Here is a 19,712-nt window from a genome sequence, read left to right as displayed (position 1 = left end):
AAAGAAAATGTATAGTTTCAGCTGTTAAAGCTTATGTGGACACGTTTGTGTGTGTGTGTGTGTGTGTGTGTGTGTGTGTGTGTGTGTCTTAATTAATATTTTCAACCTACAGGTATAGGAGGTGTCTGCTATTTGTCAAATAAATACAGAGAAACCAATGAAGTAAAGGCATCGCGCAGAATGCTGGAAACAGCAGGTGTTGAACAAAGGTGAGTCTCCAAAGGGTGTGTTTATCTGTTTTTAGATGAAACAGGTCAGTCAAGTTTATTTCTATAGCGCTTTTCACATTGTCTCAAAGCAGCTTTACGGAATTTAGGCATTAAAGTGAATGGTGTGTGTTTATCCCTGATGATGAAGACTGTGGTGACTGTGACAAGGAAAAACTCCTTTAGATGTTATGAGGAAGAAACCTTGAGCGGACTCCCACTTGGGTGAAATCAAGAGTGTGATTATAGTCTTTAAACAATACAGAACACTGGATAGTGAGAACTAACATGAGCACTGGAGTGTGTGATTATGAGTAATGTTCTATCTACAGTCTTATACAGTCAGTTGAGATGATGGAACCAGCAGCTACTGAGCAAATAAAATAGCTCAACATTTGTGATCAACACCAGCTTCACCATGCCAGAGCCTTTAAACACTCAAAGAGTTCCAATGTCCAAACTCCACATGAAGTGGGATACAAATGACGCTGGTACGTCTCCTAGATGGTTCAGGATGTTTGTGGGCATCTACTTCTTTAAAGGTCCACAATCTTCATGAGGTGGGACGTGACTGGAGCTGGAGCAACCTCAGGAAGCCTCAGGATGGGGAGAGAAAGAGAAGCAGTAGAGAGGAATTAGCGTAGCTGCTGTTCATGATATAAACAGCACAAGTTGATAATGTGCATGTGATCAGATGTTCTGGAGCACAAGGTTATGATGTGATGTGTGTTATGTGTAGGCTTTGCTAAAAAGATATGTTTTTAATCTGCACTTAAACTGGATGAGTGTGTCTGAGCCCCGAACACTGTCAGGAAGACTATTCCAAAGTTTAGGAGCTAAATGTGAGAATGTTCTACCACCTTTAGTGGACTTTGCTCTTCTAGGAACTATTATAAGTCCAGAGTTTTGAGATCTCAGGGAGCGTGACGGATTGTAGTGTGTTAGAAGACTGGAGAGAAACATGGAGATAAACCATTTAGTGTTTTGTAGGAGTAGTTTGTAGTGGATTTGAAACTTAACAGGAAGCCAGTGTAGGGATGAGAAGATTGGGGTAATATGGTGATATTTTCTCGACCTAGTAAGAACACTTGCTGCCGCATTCTGGACAAACTGAAGCTGTTTATTAATGATGCAGGACATCCACCTAGTAATGCATTACAAAGGAGGTCATGAACGCATGGACGAGCTTCTCTGCATCAGATATAGACAACATGTTTCTTAGCTTCGAAATATTTTTAAGGTGAAAGAAGGCTGTTTTTGTAACTTGGTTGATATGATTTTTAAAAAACAAGTTGGAGTCTAAAATAACATCCGTCTAAGTGCAGGTTGAGATTTTGGGCCGATGAGCAAAATCTCCGTTTTATCAGTATTTAATAGTAGAAAGTTATGGGTCATCCAATCTTTTAATTCATTAACACACTCAGTTATCCGAGCTAATTGAGTGTATCGCCTGGTTTTGATGAGATGTATAGCTGGTATCATCAGCGTAACAGTGAAAGCTAATCCCATACCTTCTTTTAATATTTCCCAAGGGAAGCATGTATATTGTGAAAAGCAGAGGTCCTAGAACTAAACCTTGTGGCCCTCCATAATTTACTTGCATAACCCTGAATAATTCTCCATTTAAATCTAAAAAATGGTAACGCTTAGACAGGTAGGATTTAAACCAGCTTAATGCCAGTCCCTGAATGCTGATGTAATTTTGTAAGCAATCCAGGAGAAAGTCATGATCAATGTATAGTGTTGAATGCAGCACTAAGATGTAGCAAAACAGAGAGATGTAGCCTTGGTCTTAAGCTAAAAACAGGTCATTTGTTTTTTAACAAATGGTTTAGATTGGTTAATGTTTTGTTGTGTGTTTTTAGGCCATTCACTGCACAGGGTGATGTCTGTGAACTGCTGAAGTCCTTCAATGAAATCCTGAGTGAATAAGACCTGGACTGCAGTCATCTCTAATAAAATACTGGGGCAGTTTACATTCAGTAATGGGTTAATAGAGTATTTGTATCTTTAATTAAATAAACTTCTCAAATTAAAATTAATTTGAGAAGTTTATTTAATTAAAGATACAGATACTCTATTAACCCATTAATTAAACAGCATACATAGATAAATTTTTCATGTATTGTCTTATTTTGAAGTTTGAACTATACTTAGAAGTTATACAGTTACATGGGGAAAGTTCCTCATATAGTAGGGTTATGCACCTGCTTAAGGGAATCTTCTGTTCTTCTTTATGTCTATTTTCTGATAAGGAAAATCTCTTTTTTTTTTTTTTTTTGCTGTGCTGTCAAATGCCTTACATTGCAAATGTTTATTTTTATTTTTTATATTAATAAAAGAATAATGGGAAAATGATGAGTGCTGAAATAAATCTAATAGGAGTCTCGTATGTTAATATATTACTGCATGGAAGAAAGAGGCTTTTATTTGTCACACAAGTTACAGCACAGTGGAATACTTTCTTTGCATATTCCAGTCTGTTTGGAAATTGGGATCAGAGCATGATCAGCTATGATACAATGCTCCAAGCAGTGAGGGGGTTACATTACAGTTCCCATTCTATTTATTCAGCAGCTCAGATAGTTCAATAGATCAGCTAGTTAAAAACTAGATCAGTTCCAGTTCATTCCAAAAGGTGTTCGGTGTGATTGAGGTGGTCAGGGCTCTGTGATGAACTTCCACTCCAAAGTTCTTCCACTCTAACCAGCATCATCATGCTGGAACAGGAAATTGTAATGGTATACATGTTCTTTACAATTCTGTGCTTCTAGCCTTGTAATAACAGTTTGGAGACAAATTACATATGGGTGTGAAGATAAGGGGTGTAAGTAGTAGTAGTAAGTAGTGCTTTCCTCCTTCTATACTTATCCTAACACATAAACGTCCTGCAGTCAATATCTAAGCAACAGCACCACCTGCTGCCTGAGTATCTCAGTGCACAGTGTCTTAGAATCAGATACTACTGAGGAAGGAGAGAAAACGCCGTCAGAGGTGACTGTAAAGACAAAGAAAAACACAAAGTTTTATTATAATGATCTAATTTGATAATTCATTGGTCTGAATCATATTTTATGTATTACTAAGTAAGTGCATTTTTCATGTATCTGAATTTCTAAAAAGTATCTTTTTATTTTTATCTTATGGCAATCTTTTATGTTATGGGCCGTTCCTTACTACTTTTACGTGAATAAAGCATTAAATGAGAAGCTGTATATAAGGTTTATAAGGTTCTGGTGAGAGTGTGTGGAATGAGGGTTCTTTCAGGGTCTTAGCTCGAACCAGAGTCTACTGCATGAGAGGCAGGAGCTCGAGAAGTCTGCCACAGGGTGGCGTATGAACCCAAATGCAAAGACACATTCAGAAATGACAAACAATCCATAATTTTATTATGAAAAGTCCAAAAATATATAACAGAAAATATAAATCCCAATTACACAAGTACCAAAAATCCAACAAAATCAAACAAAGCTGGGCAACTCAAGAAAAGGCATGAGACTCAAATACCAATTTGGGAAACAGATCACAAAACATAACATCAATAAACTAGCAAGAGACAGGCACAAAAAGGGGAACTTACAGACAACAGGCTAATAAAACTCAGGTGGAAACAGTAAAAGCTAACTATGGACTCTGGAACGTTCTGGCGACATCTGGTGGGGGAAAAAGGGACCACAAAAAAAGTAAAAACAAAAACCTAGAACCCCTGACACTCTCAGTGTGTGTGAGGAGTGAGACGTTCTTATCCAGAACAATGTACAAAAGTGCTTCGAAGTCTAAATTGATTGATAAATTAACACTAGATTGCAAACTTAGTATACATTTTTTTTATTTTATTGAAACTGTCATTATATCATCGAGCCTACAACATCAAAGATTTAAAATATACTTGTTATATGTAGAGGAAACACTCTGTAACACAACACAGGGACATTTTAATGCTTTAAACTCTGGACTATACCCCACACTGGCAGAGGGAAGCATTCCTAAACCATGCTCACACTGTCACCCATGCGAAGTATTGTGGTTGCTTCCATTGCATTACCAAACCATTCATGATCTGTGTTTTACTGTGTTTTCGACCCTACTAGGTTCTCGTCTGTTTGTCTGAATTATTGGTCTAGTGGACTGCTTCATCCTCAGATTACATCTTTGGTTTGTACTTTTGGTATTTTAATACATTTACATATGGATTCCAACCCACCCGCCTCTGTGCCTGCAGTGAATTCAGTGGATGTTTAAAAGTTGGAAACAGTATACAACAGAGAATTGCTAGCGGCCGCACCTCTCCACTGCCCTCCCTCTCATGTACTCTGTCTTACTCCTACTGACTTTCATTCCCCTTCTCTCCAGCGTGTACCTCCACCTCTCCAGGCGCTTCTCAACCTGCTTCATACTCTCACCACATATAACAATATCATCTGCAAAAATCAAAGTCCATGGAGACTCCTGTCTAACCTCGTCCGTCAACCTGTCCATCACCACTGCAAACAGGAAATGGCTCAGAGCTGATCCTTGATGCAGTCCAACCGCCACCTTGAACCAGTCTGTTGTTCCTACTGCACACTTTACTGCTGTCACACTGCCCTCATACATGTCCTGCACCACGCTCACATACTTCTCTGACACACCTGACTTTTTCATACAGTACCACAATTTCTCTAAATCCATAAACACACAATGCAACTCCTTCTGACCTTCTCTATACTTCTCCATCAACATTCTCAAAGCAAAAGTTCAAAGTCTTTTCTATTAGAGTATATTTTGGTCAGCACATTTTAAAGTACTTCAAGAGCTTTCAAGCCAGCTGGGGAACGTTCCTGTTTGGGATTTTCACTCATTATTTCTGCCAGATATGATCGGTTCCTCAGGTTGGTTGGACATTTTTTGACTGCAATTTTAACCAGTGCCACTGATTCTCAAGTTCATATAGAGATAGGTTAATTCAAGGGTTGCACTACACAAATACTTTGATCTATATTCAAGCTCTGTTGTGTCTAATCTAATTAAAACATTGATTAATTTAATAGGGTTAGTTGTTTATTTTTTTAACTAAGGGGATAATGATGTTTTTCCTTCAATAGATACAATTTTTATTTAAAAGTAATCTTATTTCTATTAAGAAAAAAAAACTATTTACAGGAACAATGAATGCTTTGAAGTCATGCCCAACTTATGCACAAAGCTACTATTTCCCTGATGCCATTACAGAGATTTTTCTAGTATCTGTAACATCTTGTTACACCCTGAACAAAACCATGCACATCTGCATTTTTGCAATTTACCAGAAGATAAATGATTAGACATTTATTTAAATAACACTTCCTTGTTTCATATTTCCTTTTCAGAAGAACTGAGAGATGAACATTACCAGGACAGATCAATAAAGCATGTGACAGCTCTACTAGTTCAATAAAATGCATTTAATTTATAAATCACTTTTAAAAATAGATAATGCCACAAAGCAGATTCATGTTAATCTAGATGTAGGTTTAGATCCTTGAAGTCAGAGACTCAGTAAAAGTAGACATCATTAGAAAATGGCCAGAAAGCTTAAACTCCATTTTTCACCGAGCACCAGATTTGGAGTCATATATGAGGGACTAATTATTGCATGCTGCTCAGTTCACCATACTTTCTGCAGCAGCACTGTGTTAGAGAGAGGCTCTTATAGACACTGGCTTATTAAAGACTATACAATCCCAAGTGGGTCAACATGTGGGTATTCCTCTTAATGATGGGCCAAATGTTTTCTATGGATGAAAGATCTGGACTGCAGGCTGGCCATTTCAGTACCCGGATCCTTCTTCTACGCAACCATGCTGTTGTAATTGATGCAGTATGTGGTCTGGCATTGTCGTGTTGGAAAATGCAAGGTCTTCCCTGAAAGAGACGACATCTGTATGGGAGCATATGTTGTTCAGCATTGATGGTGCCTTTCCAGATGTGTAAGCTGTCGATGCCACACACACACACACACACACTCATGCAACCCTATACCAGGCTTTTGAACTGAGCGCTGATAACAACTTGGGTTGTCCTTATCCTCTTTAGTCCGGATGACATGGGGTCCCAGTTTTCCAAAGAGAACTTAAAATTCTGATTCATCTGACCACAGAACAGTTTTCCACTTTATACCGCTCTTTTTATACCCAATCATGTTGCCAATTGACCTAATAAGTTGCAAATTGGTCCTCCAGCTGTTCCTTATATGTACATTTAACTTTTCCGGCCTCTGATTGCTACCTGTCCCAACTTTTTTGGAATGTGTAGCTCTCATGAAATCCAAAATGATCCAATATTTGGCATGACATTTCAAAATGTCTCACATTCAACATTTGATATGTTATCTATATTCTATTGTGAATAAAAAAACTACAAGTTGTGTTCATTTGTGTTATCTTCAACTAATATTTTAATTAGGGTTTAAAATGTACCAACCTTTCTGAGATGTTTTGCAACTATTCAATTTAAAATTACTTTATATTTTCATTGAAATGGTACATTACCTTAGTTCAAACATTTAATATGTTTTGTATGTTTTATTGTGAATCAAATGTGGTTTTATGGGATTTGCAAATCATTCTGTTTTTAATTTATATTTTACACAGCATCCTAAGTTGATCCAGATAAATCTGGTGAACTGAGCAGCATGCAATGACCAGTCCATCAAAAATCCAAATCTGGTGCTCAGCTAAAAATGGGTTTAAAGCTTCCTGGCCATTTTCTTCTAATGTCTACTTTATTGAGCTTCTGACATCAAGGAACTAAACCTACATCTAGATTTACATGAAGCTGTTTTAAGGAAAAATACTATTTTTAAAAGTGATTTATAAATTAAATGTATTAATTTAACTAGTAGAGCTGTCACACTCTTTATGGATCTGTCCTGGTAATGTTCATCTCATAGTTCTTCTGAAATGGAAATATGAAGTGTTATTTAAATAAATGTCTAATTATTTACCTTCTGGTGAATTACAAAAATGCAGATGTGCATTGTTTTGTTCAGGGTGTAACAAGATGTTACACCTACTAAAAATAACTTCTGCGACGCTATCAGGGAAATAGTAGCTTCATAAATAAAATGGTCATGACTTCAAATTCTTAATCGTTCAGTGTTTGTTGTTCCTGTAAATAGAAAGTAATATAAATATAATACATTTAACCTAAACACAACACACATTTTTAATAAATAATTTTCTCTAAACTTCAACAGGTTATTTTGTGAAAAAGGTCCTTCTCATTCATTCATTTTCTCCCGCTTAACCCGTAATTCGGGTCGCGGGGGCAGCAGTCTAAGCAGGCCCCCGCCTTCGACTGCTGCCCAATCCTCACAGCACCGCCCCTACGGTCCCTCCTGCAGGTGGTGAGCCCACGGGAAGAAGGTCCTTCTCCTCTTAGTGAAATAAACAACTAACCCCGTTAAATTGATCAATGTTTTAATTAGATTAGACCAATGAAGCTTGATTACTACCAGCCCTGAATCTACACATGACTTAAAAAATCCTTTTCAGCAGTGTAAAAGACCATAAAAGGTCTATTGTACAGATCAACGTATTTGTGTAGTGCAAACCTTGAATTGGGGCGTGGTAGCTTAGTGGCATTAGACTTTAGATCCAGGGATTGTGGTTTCCAATACCAGGCTGCCACTCTTGGGCCCTTGAGAAAGGTCCTGAACCCCCCATGGGTGCTCAATTGTGGGAATGCTGATAAAGTACTACACCATGGACGGTCCTTAATTTTGTTATGGAGTTGTTAGCACAACACCCACCCTCCTCATTCCGTAGCCCGGCTAAGGACCGTCCATGGTGTAGTACGTTGAATAAACTCATCCCTGGGTGTGCGAAACAGTGGCATTATTCAATATTGTAGTCAAAAAACAACATCCAACCAACCTGAGGAACCGGTAGCAAATCTGGCAGAAATGAGAAATCTCAAACAGTGTGCAGACGGAATGTTCCCCAGCAGACTTAAAAGCTTGAGCATTTTAACTTTAGATCACTTTCAAAATGTGCTCTGAAATCTTTTATTTTATTATTCAAACAAGTCTAAATAATACATTTAATGGATGATTAATGAATGATGTTGAGTTTCTTCTGAAAAACAAAATGAGTCAGTCGATGTCATTCTATATATTGATTTAGAAGTTGTGATTAGAAACGCCCTGTCACATTCAACCTATTATTTAGTCTCTGTGTTTTGCCATGACCACATGTATATAAATAACTCTTCCTTCTTCTACGTTTGCACGCCACAGGTAGGAGTTACCGGGATACAACCAGAAACAGCACAGCATCTTTTGCAAAAACTCAATAAAAATAAAAGGTAGGTGTTATAAATCAGTCAAAATACTAACTCTTTTTTAATGGTTTATTGTTAAATAAATTATTTAATTTATATTTATAGAGTTTATTTCCATACATAAACTTATTTATTGTGTTTTTTATTTTTTTTATTTTAAATGTGCTTTTCTTTACAGCTTCTATCTGCTTTTGGCATACATTTTTGTGCCCTAGTTACAGTGCAGTAAAAATGGTCATTTACCTTTGTGTGATGTGGTGTGATGGCCTCCAAAAACAAGGAACGTAGCAAAGACTCTGATTTAGAACCACCACCACCAAAGATTGTGTAAGTGTGTGAAGTTTGTTATCCATGTCAGGGTCATAGTCTGATGAATGTTTCAGTTTTTTATTTTTTATTTTATGATTTTGTATGTTTTGAGTACAATCCAAATTCCAAAATGTAGGAAAACTGTGTAAAATGTAAATATAAACAAAATGCAATGATTTGCAAATTTCATTAATCCATATTTTATTCACAATAGAACACAGAAACATATCAAATGTTTAAACTGGGGAAATGTACCATTTAAAAAAAGAAAAAGGTCATTTTGAAATTGATGGCTGTAACATGTCTCAAAAAAGTTGGCACAGGGCAACAAAAACCTGGAAAAGTAAGTTTTATTCAAATTAACCAGTTTTGCATTTAATGAGGTTAATTGACAGCAGGCCGGTAAGATAATTAGGTATAAATAGTGTATCTTAGAGAGGCCGAGTCTCTTAGAAGTAAATATGGGCAGAGCTTCACCAATCTGTTAAAGACTGTATCTACAAATTGTCGAACAATTTAAGAATAATGTTCCTCAACATCAGTTTGCAAAACAGTTGAATATTCTATTCAATTCAATTATTTTTTTATTTGTATAGTGCTTTTTACAATGGACAATTTTACAATTTACACAGATAAAGTGAAAATACGGTTATATAAAAGAATGTGTACGTTTATTAAATTTAAGGTAGTTTGTTGTAGAGGTAGGACGTTGGGATGAACGTCTGTAGGTTACGACCGTAACCCTAGTTTCCCAAGGGAAACGAGACGCTGCGTCGAAACGCTATGGGGCGTTCCCATAGCGTTTCGACGCAGCTCGAGTTCCTGAAGGGGAACTTAGAAATATTGCAAAAATTAAAAACATGTCATTACAGAATACAGAACAACTAGTTCATGCTTTTGTAACATCTATATTAGATTACTGTAATGCTTTACTGTCTGGGTGTTCAAGTAACTGCAAACATAAGCTTCAGTTAGTCCAGAATGCAGCAGCAAGAGTCCTTACTAGAACCAGGAAATATGACTACATCACCCCTGTTTTAATCAGTCTACATATTTAATTACATCTCACATTGATTATAAAACATATAAATCACTGAACAGTCTCACACCGCACTATTTAAGCAAACTTTTGATAAATTATGATTCCCCATCAAAAGATGCAGGCTATTTGTTGGTACCTTAAATAATGAAGACTACAGCAGGGGGCAGATGTTTCTCTTATAAACCTCACAGTTATTAAACAACCTTCCAATCAGTGTTCAAGTCGAGACTGAAAACTTTTATTTAGTCAAGCTTTTTTTTTTTGACCAGTGTTCCTGTCTTTTTTTCTCTTCAGACCTCCCTGGTTCCCCTTCAGGAACTCGAGCTGCGTCGAAACGCTATGGGGCGTTCCCATAGCGTTTCGATGCAGCGTCTCGTTCCCTCGGGGAACTAGGGTTACGGTCGTAACCTAGAGACGGTAGTTATCTGTCTAATGTCCTTTACACATTCCTCACATTTCAGCAACCATTTTAGTATAATGTTCTCAAGGGACAATACTATAGAAATTAAAAGTGGACATAGTTTAGAGTAGTCAATCTGCAACCTATATAGCAGTACAGCATCCAGCACTGCCTTAATCCTCCTGGGCATGGAATTTACCAGAGTTGCACAGGTTGTTGCTGGGATCCTCTTCCAAGATGACAACTGCCTTGCTGAGGGGTGAAGTTGATGGAGTAGTTGATGTCTCTAGACCTGAACACTATTGAGCAGCTGTGAAGCATCCTCAAGTGGAAGGTGGAGAAGCGTCATGTGTCTAACATCCATCATGGAGCTGCTGGATGTTAGACACATGACGCTTCTCCACCTTCCACTTGAGGATGCTTCACAGCTGCTCAATAGTGTTCAGGTCTAGAGACATCAACTACTCCATCAACTTCACCCCTCAGCAAGGCAGTTGTCATCTTGGTGGTGTGTTTGGGGTTGTTTTCATTTTGGAAATCTGTTGTTTGGCCCAGTTTCTGAAGGGAGGGCATCATGCTCTGCTTCATAACATCACAGTACATGTTGAAATCCATGTTTCCCTCAATGAACTGCAGCCCATCAGTACCATCAGCACTCATGCAGCCCCCGACCATGATGTTGCCACCACCATGCTTAACTGTAGGCAAGACACAATTTTTCTTGGTTTGCCACCACACATGCTGAAAACCAACTGAGCCAAACAAGTTCATTTTAATCTCATCAGACCACAGGACATGGTTGCAGTGATTCTTGGGCAGGTTGTTCTTTAGCAAACTGTTTGCAATGTTTCATGTGATCTGCTTCTGCAACCTCTAAAGAAATGACCTCAGCACTCATGCCTCTCTTTTTTGAAGCAGCTTCTGGCACAGCACAAGGACTCGACTTCTTTGATGGACCCTTGCGTGGTCTGTTCCGACTGGAACCCCGTCTTGGAAAACCTGTGTGATGCTGGTCACTGTACAGTAACTCAGTTTCAGGGTGATACTGATTTTCTTACAGCCTCTGCATCTTTGTGGAGAGCAACAATTCTAATTCTCACATCCTCAGAGACTCTTTACCATGAAGTCCATGTTGATCATCCAGTGTTCAGTATGAGAGAATTGGACTCAAAGCAACACATTTGAACTGCTCTAATACAAGATACACAAATTTGTATGGCCCTGTCAAGCAGACAAAAACATGAACACGATAGATAGGACATGTGGCTTATTGTCAGATGTTTTGACAATAATGTCTGTATGTTGAGTTATTTTTAGAGGACAGCAAAATCTGTACTGCAATTCAAGCTGCACATTGACTACTCTAAATAAATGTTATCTCTATAAGTTCATTCGTTTAGAAGATATACTTAAATGATATACTAAAATGATTACTAAAACACTGACTTAAGACCACCTCTGCATATTTTGCACACACATACACCCCTGTATAATGAGAATAACAACATGGACCCAATCAGCCTTTTGCAGGACATGACTTTGTATGATGTATGATTCATTGCACACTCAATTTACACTAAAAGATGCCTTTTTATTTCTAATAACAGTAAACACGGCAATGTACAGGACATGCTTTTGCTGTGCTAAATATGTAAGGCAGAAATCAGGATTGTAAATCTTTACCTCATTTTCTTTATACCTTCTACAGGGCAACTGGATCATCTGAGGATAAAAATATTTTATGACTGTTGCTCTCCTGTTTGCTAAGAAGAGCCCTGATCCAAGCACAAAGGTATTTAAACTTTGTCAAACTTATGCAGCACTTGCAATGTTGCCCCTGTTGACTGCCTTTCTATGAGGTTCAAATTTCAAAGGGGTGTCCAGTCTTTTCTATTTCTATTAAAGGATTTAAATTGAATGCAATCATAGAATTATTTTTTTCTTTTTAACCAGACAGTGTGGCTTGGGATATTACCCACAATTCTCCATGTTAATTCAATAAATGTTTTATTTGTATGGCGCTTTTAACAATGGACAATGTCTCAAAGCAGCTTTACAAAGATAATTTGGTCATAAAGAATGCATGAAAATGTTATGAACGTGTGTCGTGTCGAATGTCTCTGTGGCAGATTTGCCCAGTTTAACGTGTGCTCTTTGATCTAACTTGCTGTCCGTGATGAAATTACAGACATGGTAATGAATGTCATCAGAATAGCACCAGTTACACCATTGGTTTCAAAACCTTTGATACCACATTGTATATGCTGGCAACCTGTTATGTCTGGGTTGAGGAAATATCTTGGCATGCATGCTTTAAGAGCTGAAAAACCATTGAAAGATGATTAGAGATCAGGAAGACTTTTGATGAGCTCGACTACTGAAAATGTTGAAACTGTTCGTCAACTTGTTCATGACAATCTTCGGAGAACAAATCCACCTGATCTCACTTCTGCACCCACCTGCACTCACCCAGATTTGGCTCCTGCAGACTTCGCCCTCTTCCCAAAGATGAAGATTCAGTTTACCATTTTGATCTTACATGATATTATCTGCCAAGTGAAACAAAAACAACCAACATTTAAAATGTAAACTTGTTTACTACCTGATTAACTGGCACCAAGTAATGATCATTTCATTTTCATTTGAAGTATCTTGTGTTTAGAGAATGTGGAAATAGCAGCACTTCTTCTTCTTCTTCTTCTTCTTCTTCATTCGGCTTCTCCCATTAGGGTTCTCCACAGCAGATCATCCGTCTCCATATCCCCCTGTCCTCTACATCTGCCTCTTTTAAAACAACTACCTGCATGTCTTCACTCACCACATTCATAAACCTCCTCCTTGGTCTTCCTTTTTCTCCATTTTTCTCCCTCACCTTGTTTTCAAAACGTCCTACATGCGCTGTCCCTCTAATAAACTCATTTCTAATCCTGTCCATCGTCGTCACTCCCAATGAACATCTCAGCATCTTCAGCTCTGCTACCTCCAGCTCCACCTCCTGTCTTTTACTCAATGCCACTGTCTCTAATCCATACAACATCTCAGGTCTCACCACAGTCCTATAAACTTTCCCTTTCACTCTCACAGATACTCTTCTATCACAAATCACTCCTGCTATCACTCTTCTCCACCCACTCCACCCTGCCTGCACTCTTTTCTTCACTTCTCTAACACACTCTCCATTACTTTGCACTGTTGACCCCAGGTACCTGAACTCCTCCACCTTCTCCACCTCTTCTCCCTGCAACCGCACCCCTCCACTGCCCTCCCTCTCATTCACACACATGTACTCTGTCTTACTCCTACTGACTTTCATTCCCATTCTTTCCAGCGTGTATCTCCACCTCTCCAGGCTCTTCTCAACCTGCTCACTACTCTCACTACAAATCACATTTTCCCTGCTGTCTCTGTAGATGTCTTTCTTCTCTCCTTCTCCTCCTTCGGCCAACAAAAGTCTAATTTCCACTGGTACCCTGTTGTTAACGATACCTGTGGTGGTCATTGGTAACCCCAGTATGAAATTCAGGATCGTGATCCGCATATTTGATTTGCCACATGTTTTATTTTCGATGCCCTTCATAACACAAACCTCCCAATTTTTCCCGGCTTGAAACCGACCCTAGGAGTGACCTGACTTGGGTTACCATGATGGCTGGGTTAAACAGCAGCATGTTCTGAGTGTTCACCAATTGAAGAGAACTCCATCAAGAGGTAATGCACCAGGATGAATCAGGAAGGTCCAAAAAGATTGACAGCATCCAAACAGCCCACTTACCCAAAACACACTGTATCTGATTTTATACCTAAAAAAAAATATTCACAAAGGCTTGAATAAATACATGTTTTCAACCTAGAATTAAACACTGAGACTGTGTCTGAGTCCATTCAATTAAATTCAAACTTTATTTATATAGCACCTAACAACTACCAGGTAGAACCTAGGTGCTGAACAAAGTGCAAAAGGCAATGTGCAAAATAGTAATGAAATTAGAGATAACATAAAATTGATAAAATATATCATTAAAGAAAAATAAAATAAACGTAAACGCAGAACACTAAGCACACCCTCTACTACAAAACAAAGGCTTTGGTGAATAAGTGGCTCTTTAGTTTAGCTTTAAAAGTAGAGAATTCCCTTTTAGAGCTGAGATCAGGAGGGAGGGAATTCCAAAGTTAGGAGCTGCCACTGAGAAAATGCGGTCACCCTGCGATTTATATCTTGTTCTAGGAACTTTGAGCAAGACATGATTGGAGGACCTGAGAGTCCGGTTATGGGTGCACAGATGGATAAGTTCATTTAAATGAAATGAGTCCATGTTTATGAATTCACTCAGAGGTAGCATATATGATGAAAGAAACAGTGGGCCTGTGGGACAGATCCTTGTGGAACAACAAACTTTACCTCACTAATAAAAAGTGTAGAGTAATCAAATTTTATCTACAAAATGATAATGATTATTTAGATAAAACCAGGAGGGATCAATTACGTTAACTCTAATAATATTTTCTGCGCTCACAAGGAGAATATTGTGATCAGTGGTGTCGCAATATTTAGGGTCAAGCAAGAAAACTAAGCCCTGCTCAGAGTCCAGTAGCAGGTCATTTACTACTTTAGCCAGCGCTTTCTCTGATGCTATAACAAGGCCTAAACAATGACAGATACATTTAAGGAACGCTATTCATGAAAACAACCCCAGACCATTAAGCCTACACCTCCATTTTTGACTGTGGGTATGTCTGTTAACATCTCCCCTGTTCTCCTTCCTAAGTTCTTCTGCTGGAGCCAAAAATGTCACATTTGGACTCATCTGTCTACAGAACGTTCTTCCAGGCATTCACTGTCCAGTTCTTGTGTTTTGTTGCATAGAAAGAAAAAGAACATGCATGTGTCTTTCAAAATGTTAAAAGATTAGGTGTTTCCTAGTTTTTGAGAGGTACTCTACCTCAATTTTAATTTTATTATATTTATTTATTATAAAAGGTTGTAAAGTGATTGCTAACATTGTTAACATGTTCTCTGACAGATCGCCTTTTGTTACTTTCAGTGTCTTTCTGAAGATGAATTGAGCTGAATTATTTTTGTGTAGGTGGGTGCATGCATTGTAAATCAAGAAGGGAACATTGTGGGTGTTGGCTACAATAAAATGCCTAATGGCTGTGAGGACAAGTTTCCCTGGAATAGGAAGGAGTTAAACGTATTGGACAACAAATATCCATATGGTAAGTTATAGTACAGCATCCTGTTGTGCTCGACTTTTTCTAAACCTAAAAAAAAGTTTCTCCTGCATTGCTTATCGTTATTTCTAACAATGACAAATATCCCTGGATTTTCAACACCTTATGCTGCTTTATTTATTTTTACACTCTAAAATATATAACATTTTAAATGGCTTTTTATTGGTCACAGTGTGCCATGCAGAGCTGAATGCCATCGCGAATAAAACCTCAGTGGATGTGAAGGGATGCACCATATACGTCACTCTGTTCCCCTGTAACGAGTGTGCCAAAATTCTCATCCAATCAGGTGATGAAAAACACACATATCCCTGTATAAATACATATTTGTGCCTGTTATACACTATTTAATGTTTCCATTGTTTGTAAGCTCAGGTATGTAACACATTTCAACATGAAGTGAAATGTTGCTAGGTTCAGTGGTGGATCTAGTTAACGAACAGGACTTTCAACTGATACATTGTGGTAGTGTTTTTATTTAAGCTCAGACAATATTGAGCAGTTACAAAGAAAATGTATAGTTTCAGATGTTAAACCTAATGTGGACGTGTGTGTGTGTGTGTGTGTGTGTGTGTGTGTGTGTGTTTGTGTGTGTGTCTTAATTAATATTTTCAAACTACAGGTATAGGAGGTGTCTGCTATTTGTCAAATAAATACAGAGAAACCAATGAAGTAAAGGCATCGCGCAGAATGCTGGAAACAGCAGGTGTTGAACAAAGGTGAGTCTCCAAAGGGTGTGTTTATCTGTTTTTAGATGAAACAGGTCAGTCAAGTTTATTTCTATAGCGCTTTTCACATTGTCTCAAAGCAGCTTTACAGAATTTAGGCATTAAAGTGAATGGTGTGTGTTTATCCCTGATGATGAAGACTGTGGTGACTGTGACAAGTAAAAACTCCTTTAGATGTTATGAGGAAGAAACCTTGAGCGGACTCCCACTTGGGTGACATCAAGAGTGTGATTATAGTCTTTAAACAATACAGAACACTGGATAGTGAGAACTAACATGAGCACTGGAGTGTGTGATTATGAGTAATGTTCTATCTACAGTCTTATACAGTCAGTTGAGATGATGGAACCAGCAGCGACTGAGCAAATAAAATAGCTCAACATTTGTGATCAACACCAGCTTCTCCATGCCAAAACCTTTAAACACTCAAAGAGTTTCAATGTCCAAACTCCACATGAAGTGGGATCCAAATGACGCTGGTACGTCTCTAGATGGTTCAGGATGTTTGTGGGCATCTACTTCTTTAAAGGTCCACAATCTTCATGAGGTGGGACGTGACTGGACCTGGAGCAACCTCAGGATGCCTCAGGATGGGGAGAGAAAGAGAAGCAGTGGAGAGGAATTAGCGTAGCTGCTGTTCATGATATTATCAGCACAAGATGATAATGTGCATGTGATCAGATGTTCTGGAGCACAAGGTTATGATGTGATGTGTGTTAGGTGTAGAACTCGCTAAAGAGATACGTCTTTAAGCTGCACTTAAACTGGGTGAGTGTGTCTGAGCCCCGAACACTGTCAGGAAGACTATTCCAGAGTTTAGGAGCTAAATGTGAGAATGTTCTACCACCTTTAGTGGACTTTGCTATTCTAGGAACTACTAGAAGTCCAGAGTTTTGAGATCTTTGTAGCGTGTTAGAAGACTGGAGAGATACATGGAGATAAACCATTTAGTGTTTTGTAGGAGTAGTTTGTAGTGGATTTGAAACTTAACAGGAAGCCAGTGTAGGGATGAGAAGATTGGGGTTATATGGTGATATTTTTTTGACCTTGTGTGAACTCTTGCTGCCGCATTCTGGACAAACTGAAGCTTGTTTATTAATGATGCAGGACATCCACCTAGTAATGCATTACAAAGGAGGTCATGAATGCATGGATGAGCTTCTCTGCATCAGATATAGACAACATGTTTCTTAGCTTAAAAATATTTCTAAGATGAAAGAAGGCTGTTTTTGTAACTTGGTTGATATGATTTTTAAAAAACAAGTTGGAGTCTAAAATAACTCCCAGGTCTTTTACTGTTGAACTTGTAGTTACAGAACATCCGTCTAAATGCAGGTTAAGATGCTGGAGCTTCTGTGTACTTGATTTTGGGCCGATGAGCAAAATCTCCGTCTTATCAGAATTTAATAGTAGAAAGTTATGGGTCATCCAATCTTTTAATTCATTAATTCACTCAGTTATCCAAGCTAATTGAGTGTATCACCTGGTTTTGATGAGATGTATAGCTGGTATCATCAGCGCAACAGTGGAAGCTAATCCCATACCTTCTTTTAATATTTCCCAAGGGAAGCATGTATATTGTGAAAAGCAGAGGTCCTAGAACTGAACCTTGTGGCACTCCATAATTTACTTGCATAACCCTGAATAATTCTCCATTTAAATCTACAAAATGGTAACGATTAGACAGGTAGGATTTAACCCAGCTTAATGCCAGTCCCTGAATGCTGATGTAATTTTGTAAGCGATCCAGGAGAAAGTCATAATCAATGTATAGTGTTGAATGCAGCACTAAGATGTAGCAAAACAGAGAGTTGTAGCCTTGGTCTTAAGCAAAAACAGGTCATTTGTTTTTAAACAAATGGTTCAGATTGGTTAATGTTTTGTTGTGTGTTTTTAGGCAATTCACTGCACAGGGTGATGTCTGTGAACTGCTGAAGTCCATCGATCCGAATGCTGAGTGAATAAGACCTGGACTGCAGTCATCTCTAATAAAATACTGGGGCAGTTTACATTTAGTAATGGGTTAATAGAGTATCTGTATCTTTAATTAAATAAATTTCTCAAATTAAACTTAATTTAACATCTAATTTAAATATATTTTTAAGCAGAAAATTTTGTATCACTATATAAGCTATTTCACAATGCTTTGTCTTGTCTTTCAAATGACTGATGATTAATTAAACAGCATATATATATATATATTTTTTATGTATTGTCTTATTCTAAAGTTTGAACTATACTTAGAAGTTATACGGTTACATGGGGAAAGTTCCTCATATAGTAGGGTTATGCACCTGCTTAAGGGAATCTTCTGTTCTTCTTCTGTTTATTTTCTGATAAGGAAAATATCTTTTTTTTTTTTTTTGCTTTGCTGTCAAATGCCTTACATTGCAGCAAATTTTTATTTTATTTTTTATATTAATAAAAGAATAATGCATGAATGGGAAAATGATGAGTGCTGAAATAAATCTAATAGGAGTCTCGTATGTTAATATATTACTGCATGGAAGAAAGAGGCTTTTATTTGTCACACAAGTTACAGCACAGGGGAATACTTTCTTTGCATATTCCAGTCTGTTTGGAAATTGGGATCAGAGCATGATCAGCTATGATACAATGCTCCAGGCAGTGAGGTGGTTACATTACAGTTCCCATTCTATTTATTCAGCAGCTCAGATAGTTCAATAGATCAGCTAGTTAAAAACTAGATCAGTTCCAGTTCATTCCAAAAGGTGTTCAGTGTGATTGAGGTGGTCATGGCTCTGTGATGGACTTCCACTCCAAAGTTCTTCCACTCTAACCTTCACACCAACAACCATATCTTCATGGGACTTGCTTTATACCCAGTAGCATCATCATGCTGGAACAGGAAATTGTAATGGTATACATGTTCTTTACAGGAAGAGTACAGTAAGAGTGTAGTGGAGGTGAAGAGAGTTTCTGATAGGGTGATGAACGTGAAGCTGGAAGTTAAAGGGGAGATGATAAATGTCATCAGTGCTTATGCTCCACAAGTCGGCTGTGAGATGGAGGAGAAGGAAAGATTCTGGAGTGAATTAGATGAAGTCTTAGATGGTGTACCTTGGAAAGAACGATTAGTGATTGGGGCAGACTTTAATGGGCATGTAGGTGAAGGGAACAGAGGTGATGAGGAGGTGATGGGTAGGTATGGTTTTAAGGAGAGGAATGTGGAAGGGCAGATGGTGGTAGATTTTGCTAAAAGGATGGAAATGGCAGTGGTGAACACGTATTTTAAGAAGAAGGAGGATCATAGGGTGACGTATAAGAGTGGAGGAAGGTGCACACAGGTGGACTATGTTCTATGCAGGAGATGCAACCTGAAGGAGAAGTGTAGCTAGACAGCATCGGATGGTGGTCTGTAGGATGGGTTTGGAGGTGAAGAAGAAGAGAAGGAGAGTGAGGACTGCAAGAAGAATAAGATGGTGGAAGCTGAAGGAGGAAGAGTGTAGTGTGAGATTCAGGGAAGAGATCAG

General features: G+C 38.2%; 1 protein-coding gene across 1 annotated transcript; it reads left to right on the top strand.

The window, feature by feature from the left end:
- Positions 1-8,760: 8,760 nt before the first annotated feature.
- On the top strand, positions 8,761-18,411 carry LOC310724614 (deoxycytidylate deaminase-like). The gene is made up of 6 exons (XM_083538885.1): positions 8,761-8,834; positions 11,967-12,050; positions 15,343-15,475; positions 15,663-15,779; positions 16,113-16,209; positions 18,116-18,411. Exons 2-6 carry the CDS (start codon positions 12,000-12,002, stop codon positions 18,177-18,179), a joined length of 462 nt encoding a protein of 153 aa, XP_083395011.1. The 5' UTR covers positions 8,761-8,834; positions 11,967-11,999; the 3' UTR covers positions 18,180-18,411.
- Positions 18,412-19,712: the final 1,301 nt, after the last annotated feature.

The sequence above is a fragment of the Silurus aristotelis genome, assembly GCF_946808225.1.
Source record: "Silurus aristotelis genome assembly, chromosome: 4".
NCBI lineage: Eukaryota > Metazoa > Chordata > Actinopteri > Siluriformes > Siluridae > Silurus > Silurus aristotelis.
The sequence above is the reverse complement of the archived record's forward strand: the minus strand, read 5'-3'. Positions and strand labels throughout refer to the sequence as shown.